Source organism: Emydura macquarii, unplaced genomic scaffold, assembly GCF_026122565.2.
Source record: "Emydura macquarii macquarii isolate MOO-44397 ecotype Brisbane River unplaced genomic scaffold, CSIRO-AGI_Emac_v2 contig_3147, whole genome shotgun sequence".
Classification (NCBI taxonomy): Eukaryota; Metazoa; Chordata; order Testudines; family Chelidae; genus Emydura; species Emydura macquarii.
Genome location: NW_027133284.1, coordinates 1 through 16050, shown reverse-complemented (window position 1 = coordinate 16050; position 16050 = coordinate 1). Strand labels below are relative to the sequence as shown.

General features: G+C 44.9%; 1 protein-coding gene across 1 annotated transcript; it reads left to right on the top strand.

Annotated features, from left to right (window-relative positions):
- The first annotated feature begins 7372 nt into the window (after nucleotides 1–7372).
- Nucleotides 7373–8308, top strand: LOC137142105 (olfactory receptor 51G2-like). Its single transcript, XM_067531337.1, has one exon. The coding sequence runs from the start codon at nucleotides 7373–7375 to the stop codon at nucleotides 8306–8308; it is 936 nt and encodes a 311-aa protein (XP_067387438.1).
- The last annotated feature ends 7742 nt before the right edge of the window (nucleotides 8309–16050 follow it).

The following is a 16050-nucleotide window of genomic DNA, read 5'->3' as shown; positions in this document are numbered from 1 at the left end:
ACAAATGCAGCACAATATGCCGTTAGCCTTCTTGGCAGGAAGGGCACACTGCTGACTCATATCCAGCTTCTTGTCCACTGTAACCCTCAGGTGACTTTATGCAGAACTGCTGCCTAGCCAGTCAATACCCTGTAGCTGTGCATCTGATTCTCCCTTCCTAAGTACAGGATTCTGCACTTGTCCTTGTTGAACCTTATCTGATTTCTTTTGGCCCAAATCTCCAATTTGTCTTGGTCATTCTCTACCTACCCCTACCCTCCAGCTGGTCTACCACTCCCACCAGCTTAGTGTCCTCTGCAAACTTGCTGAGGGTGCAATCTACCCCATCCTTCAGATCATTAATGAAGATGTTGAACAAAACCGGACCCAGGACCGACCCCTGGGGTACTTCCTTTGTTAGTGGCTGCCAGCTAGACATGGAGCCATTGATCACTACCCTTTGAGCCCGATGATCTAGCCAGCTCTCTATCCATTTTATAGTCCATCCATCCAACCCAAACTTCTTTAACTTGCTGATAAAAATACCGTGGGAGACTGTATCAAAAGCTTTGCTAAAGTCCAGGTATATCACATCCACTGCTTCCCGCACATCCACAGAGCCAGTCACCTCTTCATAGAAGGCAATCAGGTTGGTCAGACATAACTTGCCCTTGGTGAATCCGTGTTGACTGTTTCTGATCATCTTCCTCTCTTCCAAGTGCCTCAAAATGGATTCCTTGAGGACCTGCTTCATAATTTTTTCAGGTAACTGAGGTAAGGCTGACCGGTCTGTAGTTCCCCGAATCCATCTTCTTCCCTCTTTTGAAGATGGACACTATATTTGCCTTTTTCCAATTGTCCAGGACCTCCCCTAATTGTCATGAGTTTTCAGAGATAATGGCCAATGGCTCTGAAATCACATCAGCTAACTCCTTCAGCACCCTCAGCTGCATTGCATCTGGCCCCATGGACTTGTGCAAGTCCAATTTTTCTAAATAGTCCTGAAACTTTCCTGCAGCACTGAGGGATGTTCACCTCCTTCCCATTCTGTGCTGCCCAGTGCAGTAGTCTGGGGTCTGACCTTGTCTGTGGGGACAGAGGCAAAAAGTACTTCATTTGAGTACGTCTGCTTCTTCCACATCATCTCTCACTAGGTTCGGTACCTCATTCAGTAAGGGGCCCACACTTTTCCTGTCCTTCTTCTTGTTGCTAACATATCTGTAGAAACCCTTTTTGTTATCCTTCACATTCCTTACTAGCGGCAACTCCAATTGTGCATCAGCCTTTCTGATTTCACCCTGGCATCCTCTAGCAGTATTTTTATACTCCTCCCTAGTCGTCTGACCAAGTTTTCACTTCATGTAAGCTTCCTTTCTGTGCTTATGTTCACAGAAGACGTCTTTGTTAATTCAAACTGTCTGTGTGCCATATTTCCTGTTTTCTGCACACACGGATGGTTTGTTCCTGTGCCCTCAATAAGGTTTCTTTAAAACACAGCCAACTCTCTTGGATTCCTTTCTCCCTCATATGAGCCTCCAAGGGAATCCTGCCCATCAGCTCCCTGAGGGAGTCAAAGTCTGATTTTCTGAAGTCCAGGGTCCATATTCCGGTGTTCTCCTTTCTTCTTTTTTCAGTTGCCACAAGGCAACTGAGTTTTCAGTGAAAAATGATCAGTTTCCTATGAAAACCCACCCACAAAATGGATGAAAAGGAAATATTATACTGTGGGTCAAAACTTTTAGTAAGGAGAAAATGCTCCCCGACAGTAGCACAAGCCCTGCTGCCGGCTTTTTTCCTGCAATTCAGGCTGTCTGCGCTGTGCATGGGGCTCAGAGGAGTCACAGGGCTCCCTCGAGGGTGGCTGAGTGGTACTGATGATACGAGTCGTGGACTCAGAGCGGCCTGAAAGGTCTTAGCTTTAGGATCGCGGGTCTCCGGGAGCAGAGAAGTTGCCTCAGCCGAGGGGAGGAGGTGACCGAACAGAAATATGAACAGGGCTTTAACTGAAGAAATATGGCTCATTTATTTAGTCATTAATATTAAGTAAAGAGCATAAACATAAACAATACAAACATGAAAGCAAAGAAGGACACAAAGGCCTAATATTTTTCTATGAATGCAATCATTTCTCATAGTACACAATTCTACTATTGGTCATTTTATGTTTACAGACAGATGGTCGCTTGTAAAATCCTAGTTACCCTCTCAGACAGATAAACAGACAGATGTTCGTTTGTTATCTTAAAGCAAGTGCTACTTTCATACGTTACCAAAAGTGCTTCTTTCCCTAAGCCCCTTGGGCTGAGTTGACTCTGATAAGTGTTAGCCGTCCCTTGGATGCTGCTGGTTCATAGAAAGGCTCAGTCCAGCTACCAAGGATCCCAGCGGGCTGCAGTCCAAAGTGTGACTGACACTCCGGGTTTAAGCTTGATCAGTATGTAACCAATCAGTGAACAGTGTCACTTTTGGGTCAGTATGTAACCAATCAGTGAACAGTGTCACTTTTGGGTCAATATGTAACCAAACAGTGAACAGTGTCACTTTTGGCTTGTCATGTGACATGATCAGTGATCATTTCTGCTGAGTCATCCTGACATGTAGGCTCTTTCAGGAGCCACTCAGATGGATGTGTTCAACCTGGTCAGCTTTTGTTTTTTTTTATGTTTGCCCTCTATTTGTGCTGTGCTAGCACCTGGACAGCCCTTATCAGGTCCTTCCAGCCCTTTTCCGAAGCTATATACGTTACTATTCTATCTTAAAGCACAAAACCCATTAACTATTCTTTTTATATTCTATGCGGATAATACTGTTACAGCTGTAATCCTGCTGCAGTTCAGTGAAATGGACAAAAAATAGTTATGTAGGGTGAAATTTCTCCCCAGCATCCCCCTTTCCTGCATTAAAAAGTAGGGTGCAGGCTGGGGAAGGCAGATTGAACACAGGTCCCTACATGGAAATTTCCCTCAGATTGTTCCAGTAGAGCAGCTCCCTTCTCTTCTCCCTGAGATATCATAGAATCCTAGAAGATTAGGGTTGAAAGGGACCTCAGGAGGTATCTAGTGAAACCACCTCCTCAAGGTAGGACAAACCCCAATTAAATTATCCCAGTCAGGGCTTTGTCAAAGTGGGATGTAAAAACCTCTAAGGATGGAGATCCCACAACCTCTCTAGGTAACCCCTTCCAGTGCTTTACCAGTCTCCTAGGGAAAAAAGTTTTTCCTAATATCAAACCTAGACCTCCCCCACTGCAACTTGAGACCATTACTCCTTGTTCTGTCATCTACTACCATTGAGAACAGCCTACCTCCATTCTACCTGGAACCCCCTTCAGTTAACTGAAGGCTGCTATCAAATCCCCCCTCACGCTTCTCTTCTATAAACTAAAGAAGCCAAGGTCCCTCAACCTCTCCACATAAGTCATGTACTCCAGCCGCCTAAACATTTTTGTTTCTCTTCTCCGCAATCTTTTCAATTTGTCCACACGCTTTGTGTAATGGGGGGCCCAAAACTGGACCGAGTACTCCAAATGTGGCCACACCAGTGCCGAACAGAGGGGAATAATCATTTCCCTCGATCTGCTGGAGCGCTCATACTAATGCAGCGCAATATGCCATTCAGCATGGGTGAGACCTTTTTTGATGTATCTCTAACACACCTTGACAGCAGGAAAAGAGTCTGTCAAAGGGCTTGTGCTGCTGTCCACTGTGATTGCATCACAGCACATCCACTGTGATTGGGATTCTTGCAGTTTGCCATTGGCTGTGACGGGTTTGAAGATTACACACACTAAACCAATCAGCTGAGGGTCTCAGGTGAGGAAGTAGACCCCAAGGAAATGGGCAAACACGCTTCATAAGGACAGTTGCAGCCTGTCTGAGCAGACACTGCCTGCTGCCGGTGCAAGCTCTCTACTGATTCCTTCTCCATTAACGTGCAGATCTGCTTGGCAGCTGCTTCCCTTCTCTCAGGCATTGGGTATGTAGGCAGGTTTCTCTGTCGTTAAATCTTTCAAACGCCAGGGGAAGGGTAAAGGCTGCCAGCTGTTGAGATGGGCAGATGTTCTGTGCAGTGGCTGCTGACTCTGCTGGGCTGTGGGTGTGACTCAGTGACAGGGGCTGGAGAACAGGCAGCACTAGGTAGCTGGGGTACCCTCCACTCCTTGTGCCCGTGATTCCTGGGGGTTTGTTCCAGGGACACCGAAATCCCAGATTCAGACGGAGCTCGGAGTGTGAAAACCCTGATGCCCTGAGTCAGGATTTCTCAGCAGGTCCCATTTCCAGAGGTGCCAGGAGCTCTGGGCGAGAGAAGAGCCCACGGAATATCAGTGAGTAGTTCTCAAATCACCTCAGGTTTATTTCCTCCAGGAAATTTAATCAGCAAATTCATTTTCAATTTTTTTTATTTTCTGGCTCGTTTGTGAACACAGGAATTCAGAGCTGTGTTGCTTTGTGGTAGCAAGTTATATAAGGCACGTGGAATAGTTTTGTTTCCTGACTGGATGAGGGCTCCAGCATTTCTGTCCTCTCTCTGGTCTCCAAATGCCAGATGTCAGCTTTGTCCCTTTCCCTATCCCGGGGTTGGAATCTCACCATCCTCCCACCCTCAGACTGGGCTACAGCACACTGTGGGTCACCTGAGCTTGCCCAGCAGGTCCAACTGGGTTCAACACCTGCGCTTCTTCCATTTGTGAGTCCATGACTTGTGGGAGAAGAGTGACCAGTCAGCCTTCCTGAACCAACCTATTGTTTAATCTGAACAGTAGAAATAAAGCATCACATGAGAGAATGAACGGGTTTTAAAACAACAGTCTGTACATCACTCTGAAGCCCTCGCACTCTGATGGGGACCCAGGCAGGCTGAGTGTTTTCTGACTTCCCCAGCGGTGTCTGTGTGCATGTTAACGTGAGAAGCTTCTCAGCACCAGCTGCCCCACTTCTGGACAGACTCCCAGCACTGGCAGAACAAGATGTGTAACTTGGCTGGAGAACAGAAATGGGGTCTTCACAGCGTGAAGCTCAGGGTTTCTCTCTTAACATCCCTGAAGTGTTTAGTGAGAGACAGCTTTTCCTGATCTCTTATTTCCCTTCCTTCTTGTATTACAGCAGCCTGCTATTAAACTAAGACTAGCCATACTGATAATATCCCGATCCTTAACCCAGTATAGCCATACAATCAACATCCCAAGAATTGTGTTTAACATACACAGTCATAATTATGGCAGCTCAACTCCATGTCTGTCACAATACCTTTCCAGGGTAGCGTGTCTTTTATGAATACAGTACATAGACAGTCAGAGAGAAAGTGAGCAATAGACGACTTTGATGTGTGAAATGAAGTTTGATTTCCATGAATACTCATGCATTTCACTTTGAAACCCACTTCTCACAAACCTCTATTATAGCTGAATAACAGGTATTGGGATTACTCTGTACTAGGCCAGTGGTTTTCAACCTGTGGTACATGGACCTCTGGGGATCTGCAGATTACATGTTAGATTTCCAAAGGTATTCACATCTGCATTTGAAATTTGTAGGGGTTTGGAAATGAAAAAAATGTTGCAAACCACTGTACTAGAGAAACTTGGGCCATCCCTCAATACTAGGGACGTGTCTCCCAAACGATTCATTCTTGGATTTTTAGGTGACCAAGGAGCCCAATTCGTGCCCCAGAAAAATCTGCAGGGCACTAGAAAGTGACAGCCCAGGCAATGGATATTGTATACGCTGATCCCAATTTCTGCACCCCTTCGGATAAAGGCTGAAGATTGACAACACAGAACCTGAGGACAACCTGTTGGCTACTAACCCAGGGATAGAGGAGTTAACTCTTAACTGCTTAATATAGGAGTTAACTATTAGCTAGATATTAGTACCACCCAGACCTTTGATTGTTGACATGTATTTGAATGAAGGCTGAGAGGCTGCAATCTTTTCACATTCTGAATAAATCCACATGACACAAGCTACATTTTAGGTCCCCCTCTAACCTGAGAAATGGTCTCTGGAAGAAGGTCAGAGGGGAAAGAATAGGATTACATGTGTCTGCGAAAGTACACTTCTCTCAATTGTTATGCAAAAACTTTTCATCATAATATAATTTTTACAAACCAAACTTTAATTCCATGCATGTCTATGGAAAGCCAGCAGCAGAGTTATTTGAATCTGTACTGGAAGGAGTTGGGGTAACTTCACTACTTAATGACTTTATCTTTAGAAAGTATTTCAGAGGTATTCCAAATACTCTTTGTAATGGGTTTGTTCTATGGACGCTTTGTTCCGTGAGCTGTTGTATGAAACTGTCTCCTGGTAACTAACCAGAAGCTGTTTCTAGCGCTTACATGCACAGTCATGCACACAAGAACTCTGCAATACTTGTGTGAGACTTTCATGAAAGGCATGAGCCAACAGAATCACTGGTTTGTGTTTCAGGAAAGAGTAGAGAAGAGGTGCAGGAAAAGGGATTATAATAGCTCATCACCTGTTACACAAGTGTGGTTGAAGGAACTTGCACACTGATGTATATGAGTGTAAAATTAGTGTTTTCACTAATCACCATTTGAGTCTCCAACCCCTCTACCACTGAGCTGAAGTAACTGTGTTAGCTTTTAACTTGCCAAATATCTACTGAATCCTTGCCTGGGGAAAGCATAGGGGACCTGTGAGGATAAATAGAAGCCTGTGAGGATGATCTACTTCTCTGGATTCAGTGAACACTGGCCAGGCAAAGATCTTCAGTGTCTCTTGGAAAGATTCTTGGTGTCAGAGTGTCTCACCGAGAGCTTTTGGTAAGTGAAAGTTAATCGAGTCCAATTCTGATCGAATTTACAGAGTGATGCTGTTACAGTCAATGTTCCTGAACTCAGAACCTGGAAAACTCACAGTAATGAGGATTTTTTTTAAAGTCTGAGAGCTATGAAAATTCCTGATTTGCACCATCAAATATGTCTAACTAGTGTGTGTCAGGAGGAATCTTTCCCTGGAAGGAAGTTATATCTTAGCTGTCTATTGCAGGGCTTCTTCTATCTTCCCCATTGTGCTAGCCACTGGATACTGGGCTAGATGGAGTACAGTTCTGATCCAATCTGGCTATACCTATCTTTTTATAGGTGGTGTACATAAGAACTGCCATGCTCGGTCAGATCAATAGTCAGTCTAGCCAAGCATCCTGTGTTCCAACAGTGGCAAATGCAAGGTGCTTCAGAGGGAATGAAAGGAACAGATAATCATCAAGTGTAAATCCAAGTCTATGCTTTTTCTGATCTTTCTGGACCTCCTGCAAGACTTTAGACTTGCACTGAGAGCAGAATGATGTCTCGTTCAATATAATCTAGTCTCCTGTGATTTTTCGTTTCAGGAAATATCTTTCAAAACTCCTCGGACCTCCCCAGAGCATTATGTCAGCTGTCAATGACACCATATTCAAACCTGCGGTGTTCCTTCTCACCGGAATACCTGGGCTGGAAGACGCCCATGTCTGGATTTCTATCCCCTTCTGTTTTATGTATGTTACTTCCCTATTAGGAAATACAGTCATTCTGTTCATTATAAAAACAGATCCAACCCTCCATGAGCCCATGTACATTTTCCTTTCAATGTTGGCCATCACAGACCTTGGCTTATCGATATCCACCATGCCAACCATACTGGGCATATTCTGGTTGAAGTCTAGGCAGATCAGCTTCGATGCCTGTTTTGCCCAGCTGTTCTTCATCCACTCACTTTCCATCACTGAATCCGCCATGCTCTTGTTGATGGCCTATGACCGCTTTGTTGCCATCTGTAACCCGCTGAGATATGCTTCCCTCTTAACCCCACCAAGAGTAGCCAAGATGGGACTGGTGTCTCTGCTAAGAGGGGTGGGTGTTGCATTCCCCACTCCCATTCTCCTGAAACAGCACCGATACAGTCAAGCCAACATACTCTCCCATTCCTACTGCCTGCACCAGGATGTCATGAAGATGGCTTGTTCAGATATCAGAGTGAACATCATCTATGGCTTGTTTGTAATAATCTCCACGGTCGGACTGGATTCACTGTTCATTCTCCTATCTTATGTTATGATCCTGAAAACAGTGCTGAGGATCACATCCCATGCAGAGCGCCTCAAGGCCCTGAACACTTGCGTCTCCCACGTCTGCGCCGTTCTACTCTTCTACACAGCACTGATCGGATTGTCAGTGATACACAGATTCGGGAAGAATTCTCCTTCCTTCATTCAGATAGTCATGGGCTATGTCTACATGATGGTCCCACCCCTGATGAACCCAATCGTCTACAGCGTGAAAAGCAAACAAATTCGTGCAAGGATTATCAGGATGTTCATCAAATAAAAGGTCAGTTCATCACCCGGCTACTGTGCTGATGACAGAGGAGATGAAAAACAAGTGCCACCTATTCCATCCTAGACTCTTACATGAGGATATGCACTACAGATCTCATCTCTTTACAGAGAGGTTCAGACTCGATTGATACCTGGAGTAAAGGGACCGGGGCTGTTCCCAGCAGCTGCTAACGGAGGACAGCGCACCGGGGGAAGGGAACTGAGACAGAAAGCAGCATTTACAAAGTGACTGTGTTTATGTAGAACCAGGGGATGGGTGGGATGTTATCGCAGAATTGCTGTGGATACAGTCAGTACAGAGAAGGAACATAGATGTTTTGCCTCATTGTCCATGACCTGTAACTGTCCCGTCTCTGGTAAAATACCCAGGGGCCATGAGAAAAGCTGCAGAGCTGTTTTGCAGTTGCAGTCCTGGCCCTTCCTGAGCACTCTGGCTCATGCATGATCCATGAGAGTGGCACCAACTGTGAGAGGGCCTATTCTAGGAGCACGGCCTCTCACCTGAACCCTGTGCCCTCACCCAGGCACTTCTGACTGTGTGTGTCAGAGACAGTATTAAAGCAGTAGCCCTAAGAGAAGCCATTCAAACAGCCCCCCTCCAGGCATGGCTCTGCACACAGCACACCTGATGGACCCCGCCCCCCCCCCGCTCCAACCTTTCTGTCTCCAGGCAGAGAAGAGCTGTGTGTGTGACTGAAGGTCGCACACACAGGAGTCCTGGCAAAACACTCAGACCACTTTTGACTGAGTCTGTCAGAGACAGGATTAATGCAGGAGCCCTAAGAGAAGCCATTCAGGCAGCCCCCTGCCCCGTGCATAGCTCTGCACACAGCACACCTGCTGTGCCCCCCCTCTCCCCAAAACCGTTCAGCCTCCAGGCAGAGCATAGCTGTGTGTTTGACTGAAGGTCGCACACACAAGAATCCTGGCAAGACACTCAAGCCCAGATTCCTTCCCCATCCCCTCTGGGATTTTCCCGTGAAATTACGCGTAATTTAAATAAAATACAAAAATATAAAAATCACTTTATCATTATTGGGTTTAGATTTAAAATAGAATTTATTATTATTTTTCAGTCTCTGCCAGAACCAGGCATTTGCCTGTGAACGTGAAGCGCACAAAGCAGGGCATGATCCCTGGGCACCTACAGGTTAAAATACGCACTTGGATCTGGTATCTGATGCATTTTGCAGCACTAAAGCTGAGCCCCAGCACCAGGGGTCTGCAGTGGAATGGGACCCAGCAGCTGGCTACACAGGGATTCTTTACCCAGATATTACTAACAAACCCTAGAACTTGTATAGCAAGAGTTACCATGAGATTAGTAAATTAAACAGTATTATGTGAGGACCAGTTGGGATTGACCAATGAGATCTGAAGGAACACAAATGTGAAATTGCAGAAATACTAACTGTGGAAAGTTACAAATCATTTAAATAAGCTTCTGTACCAGATGACTGGGGGGGTAGCTAATGTGACGCCAACTTATAAAGAAGGCTCCAGAGGTGACCCGGCATTTACAGGCCTCCCCCCTCAAGCTGATTTTTAGGACAGACAAATTGGTTGAAACTGTAGTAAAGAACAGAATTATCAGACACTTCAATGAACACGATTTGTTGGGTAAGAGTAACTGTGTTTATGTAAGAGAAATCACGTCTCACCAATCTACAAGAGTTCAACATGCATGTGGACAAGGATGATCAAGTCGATATAGTATATTTAGATTTTCAGAAAGCCTTGACAAGGTCCCTCACCAAAGGCTGTTTGGGTGGGTGAGGTTCTGTGGGCTGCATTGTGCAGGAGATCAGACTAGATGATCAGATTGTCCCTTCTGATCTTAGATTCTGTGAGTCAGCAAACTAAGGTGTCATGGAATAAAAAAATCATGCCTCACCAATCTACTAGCATTCTTTAATGAGGTCAACAGCATGTGGACAAGGGTGATCCAGTGGATATAGTATATTTAGATTTTCAGAAAACCTTGACAAGGCCCCTCACCAAAAGCTCATAAGGAAACTAATCTGTCACAATGTAAGAAGGAAGGTTCTCTCCTGAATCAGTAACTACTTAAAAGATAGCAAACAAAGGTAGGAATGAATGGCCAATTTTCAGAATAAAGAGCAATAAATAGTGGTGTCCCCCAAGGGTCTGTAAAGGAACCAGTCCTGTTCAACATATTCATAAATGATCTGGAAAAAGGGGTAAACAGAGAGGTGGCAAAATTTGCAGATGATAGAAAATTACTCAAGATAGTTAAGTCCAAAGCAGACTGCGAAGAGTTACAAAAGGATCTCACAAAACTGTGTGACTGGGCAACAAAATGCCAAATGCAATTCAATGTTGATAAATGCACAGTAATGCACATTGGAAAACAGAATCCAAACGATACACATGTAATAATGGGGTCTAAATGAGCTGTTACGACTCCAGACAGAGATTTTGTACGTATTGTGGATAATTCTCTGAAAACATTCGCTCAATGTGTAACAGCAGCCATAAAAGCTAACAGAATGTTGGGAATCATTGAGAAAAGGATAGAAAATAAGACAGTAAATATTGTATTGCCTCTATATAAATCCATGGTGCACCCACATCTTGAATATTGGTAGCCTCCTCTCAAAAAAGATATATTGCAAATGCAAAAAGTATTGAAAAGGGCAACTAAAATGGTTAGGGTTATAGAACAGCTTCCATATGTGAAAAAATTAATGAGGCTGGAGCTTTTCAGCTTGGAAATGAGATGGCTAAGGAGTTACATGATAGAGGTCTATAAAATCATGACAGAGGTGGAGAAAGTAAATAACACATGGTCAGTCTGTGGAACTCCTTGCCTGAGGATGCTGTGAAAGCCAAGACTATAATGAGGTCCAAAAAAGAACTCGATCAATTGATGGAGGATATATCCATCGATGGCTATTAGCCAAGATGGTCATGGAGGCAACATCATGCTCTGGTGTCGCTAAAATTCTTGGTCCAAGAAGCTGGGATTCAATAATTTGTGACCCAAAGTAAACTATTTCCTTTACATCTGTTTTTGGAGGTGGTATTCATAGAAAACTGATAATTCTTCGCTGATAATTCAGTTGCAATGACAGCCCACACACAGCTGCCTGAGTCCCCAACAGAAATTGGACCTTTGTCATCTGCCTCTTCCTCCTAACAGCAATGAAGGTGCCACTGACTTAGTCTCTGACTGCACTCTGGGTAGGGAAAGATTTAAACCTCCTGCCTAGTATATGGGTTGGGCTTTGTTCCTCACCAGCTACCATAACCAGCCCCCTCCACCCTCTACAATGGCCCCTAGGCAGATCCTGTGGGCACTGCGTACTGTGACAGGCTCCTGTGCTCCTAGGGAGTTGGAGAGGGTCCTAGAGTAGTTGTGGAGGAACAGAGATCGTGGGTGGAAGGGCCTCCCTATCAGGGATCACTGAGATCTCTGCATAGCTTTGGGTATGCATTGATGCTGGGTCACTCTGTTTATATTTCAGCGAGAAGGGAAGGGACCTACCCTACTAGAACAATCCTCAGAGAAATTTGCAGGTAGAAGCTGTGTGGAATCTTCCTCCCCCATCCTTTACCCTGTGATAGTTATGCAGGAAAGGGGGCTGCCAGGAAGAGATTTGACCAAACATAACTATTATTAGTCTGTTTTACTGTATTGCAGCGAGATTACAGCTGTAACAGTAACATCCGTACCACTTGGCTGTCCTTGAGGGAGCCCGGTGACTCCTCTGAGCCGTACGCACAGCGCTGACAGCCTGGATTGCAGGAATAGAGCCTGTGGCAGGGCTTGTGCTGCTGTCCAGTGCGCTGGCATCACCGAGCATCCACTGGGACTGGGCTTCCTGAAGTTTGCCATTGGCCATGATAGGGTTAAACACAGAGATAGGGTTAAACATACTGGCACACACTGAACCAATCAGCTGAGCATTCCAGGTGGCCAAGCGACCCCGAAGGAAATGGGCAAACATGCATCATAAGTACAATTGCATACTGTGTGAACAGACGCTGCTTGCTGCCTGTGCAGGCTCTCCGCTGACTCCTTCCCCATTAGGGTACAGACCTCTGTGGGCAGTTGCTCCTCTTCTCGCAGGCATTGGGTACATTGTGTGGAAGAACCCAAACTCAGGGGTCCTTAGTAACATGTCCGTTGCCTAGCGGATGGTCCAAAATATGCCAGACAGCAGATTAGCAAAATCAAAGTTTATTCTTTACGTAAAGAAGATGGTCCCTATATGCTAGGGACAACCCTTAACATAGAATTCTAAAAGCTTTTATAGCCTTACACAAACAGGTCTTTTTACATTACAGTTTCCATGGCCATACATACTAAAAAAAACCTGCCTATCTAGGAACTTTCTAGCTCAGTATTTTCAACTTTCCTTATCTAAATTACAAGGTCTTTCTCTGCATTCCATCCCTGCTGTCACCCAGGCTCCATAACTATTTTATAACTTCTGAACATTCTAAGATTAAATAACTGCTAGAAAGACATTTTCCATCTCAGGCTTCTACAGCCATTTCTAAAAATCAGTTCTCAGAGGAAACAGAGATTCATCTTCTTTTCCCTTCACAGTTGGCAGGTTTCTCTGTCTTTAAATCTTTCAAACGCCAAGGGAAAGGGAAAGTCTGCCAGCTGTGCAGATGGGCAGATGTTGTGTGCAGAGGAAACTGACCCTGCTGAGCTGTGGGTGTGACTCAGTGACAGGGGCTGGAGAGCAGGAAGCACTAGATATCTGGGAGATCATCCACTCCTTGTGTCCGTGGTCCATGTGGGATCATTCTGGATACACAGAAATCTCAGATTCAAAGGGAGCTCGGAGTGGGAAATCCCCTGTGCCCAAGTCAGAATTTCTTAATGGGTCCGGTTTGCAGAAGTGCCGTGTGCTCTGGATCAGAGAAGAGCCCATGGAATATGAGTATTTCCAAATCACTTCATGTTAAATTGCTTATGGGAATTTCTGTCCTGTAGAAACCCCTCACAGTTAGAGGGCATTTAAATCAGCTTCTGTACCAGATGACTGGGGGATAGCTAGTGTGACGCCAATTTATAAAGAAGGCTCCAGAGGTGATCCCGGCAATTACAAGCCCCCAAGCCGATTTTTAGGACCAGACAATTTGGTGGAAACTGTAGTAAAGAACATTATTATCAGACACTTCAATAAACACAATTTGTTGGGTAAGAGTGAACGCGTTTTGATAAAGGAAGCCATATTTCACCAATCTACGAGAGTTCAACATGCATGTGGACAAGGATGATCTAATGTATTTAGATTTTCAGAAAGCCTTGACAGGGTCCCTCACCAAAGGCTGTTTAGGTGGTTGAGGTTCTGTGGGCTGCTTTGTGCAGGACGTCAGACTAGATGATCAAGTTGTGCCTTCTGATCTTAGATTCTATGAGTCTATGAGTCAGCAAACTAAAGTGTCATGGGATAAAGAAAATCATGCCTCACCAATCTACTACCATTCTTTAATGGGGTCAACAGCATGCGGACAAGAGTGATACAGTGGACATAGTATATTTAGATTTTTAGAAAACTTTAACAAGGTCCCTCACTAAAAGCTCATAAGGAAACTAATCTGTCATGGTGTAAGAAGGAAGGTCCTCTCCTGGATCAGTAACTGCCTAAAAGATAGGAAACAAAGGGTAGGAATGAATGGCCAGTTTTCAGAATAAAGAGCAATAAATAGTGGTGTCCCCCAAGGGTCTGTAAAGGAACCAGTCCTGTTCAACATATTCATAAATGATCTGGAAAAAAGGGTAAACAGTGATGTGGCAAAATTTGCAGATGATAGAAAATTACTCAAGATAGTTAAGTCCAAAGCAGACTGCGAAGAGTTACAAAGGGATCTCGCAAAACTGCATGACTGGGCAACAAAATGCCAAATGCAATTCAATGTTGATAAATGCACAGTAATGCACACTGGAAAACAGAATAAAAACTATACATATCCAATGATGGGGTCTAAATAAGCTGTTACCACTCCAGACAGAGATTTTGTACCCTGTACCCTGGGTTAGTAATGCAGGAAAGGGGGCTGACAGGAAGAAACTTAACCAAACATAACTATTACTAGTCTGATTTACTGTATTACAGCGAGATTACAGCTTTAACAGCATCATCCATAGCACTCGGCCGCCCTCGAGGAAGCCCTATGCCTCCTCTGAGCCGCATGCACAACACTGACAGCCTGGATTGCAGGAATAGAGCCTGTGGCAGGGCTTGTGTGCTGCTGTCCAGTGTGCTGGCATCACCGAGCATCCCCTGGGATTGGGCTTCCTGAAGTTTGCCATTGGCCATGATAGGGTTAAAGCTGTCACACACTGAACCAATCAGCTGAGGGTTCTAGGTGGCCAAGTGTCCCTGAAGGAAATGGGCAAACATGCATCATAAGTACAATTGCACCCTGTCTGAGCAGACGCTGCCTGATACCCATTCAGGCTCTCCGCTGACTCCTTCTCCATTAGGATGCAGTTGCTCCCCGTCTCGCAGGCATTGGGTACGTTGTGTGGAAGAACCCAAACTCAGGGGTCCTTACTAACAAGTCCGTTGTCTAGCGGTTGGTCCAAAATATGCCAGACAGCAGATTAGCAAAATCAAAGTTTATTCTTATGTAAAGAAGGTGGTCCCTATATGCTAGGGATGACCCTTAACATAGAATTCTAAAAGCTTTTATAGCCTTACACAAACAAGTCTTTTTACATCACAGTTTCCATGGCCATACATACTAAAAAAAACTGCCTATCTAGGAACTTTCTAGCTCAGTATTTTTAACTTTCCTTATCTAAATTACAAAGTCTTTCTCTGCATTCCATCCCTGCTGTCGCTCGGGCTGTATAACTTCTGAACATTCTAAGATTAAATAACCGCTAGAAAGACATTTTCCTTCTCAGGCTTTTACAGCCATTTCTAAAAATCAGTTCTCAGATGAAACAGAGACCCCATCTTCTTTTCCCTTCACAGTTGGCAGGTTTCTCTGTCTTTAAATCTTTCAAACGCCAAGGGAAGGGTAAAGGCTGCCAGCTGTTGAGATGTGCAGATGTTCTGTGCAGCGGCAGCTGACTCTGCTGGGCTGTGGGTGTGACTCAGTGATAGGGGCTGGAGAGCAGGAAGCACTAGGTATCTGGGGGATCATCCACTCCTTGTGTCCGTGGTCCATGCGGGATCATTCCGGATACACAGAAATCTCAGATTCAAAGGGAACTCAGAGTGTGAAATCCCCTGTGCCCAAGTCAGAATTTCTCAATGGGTCCCATTTGCAGAATTGCCATGTGCTCTGGATCAGAGAAGATCCCATGGAATATGAGTATTTCCAAATCACTTCATGTTAATTTGCTTATGGGAATTTCTGTCCTGTAGAAACCCCCCACAGTTACAGGGCATCCTGCATCTCTGCTCCTGTCTCTGGTCCCCGAACGCCAGATATCAGCCTCGTCCCTTTCCCTCTCCTACGGTGGATTAACACCATTCTCCCACCCTCAGACTGGATCCTGGGCTACAACACAGGGTGGTCAACTGGCTTGCCCAGCAGGTCAGACTTGTTCTGCAACTTTGCTTCTTCCCTTTGGGAGTTTGTGACATGTGGTGACCAGCCAGTCTTATTTAACCAAATCGTTGTTTAATGTGAATAGTAGAAAAAAATGTGTCACATGGGAGAATGAAAGGGTTTAAAACAACAGTCTGTACGTGATTCTTATTTCAAGCACCCCCACTCCTTTGGGACTCAGGC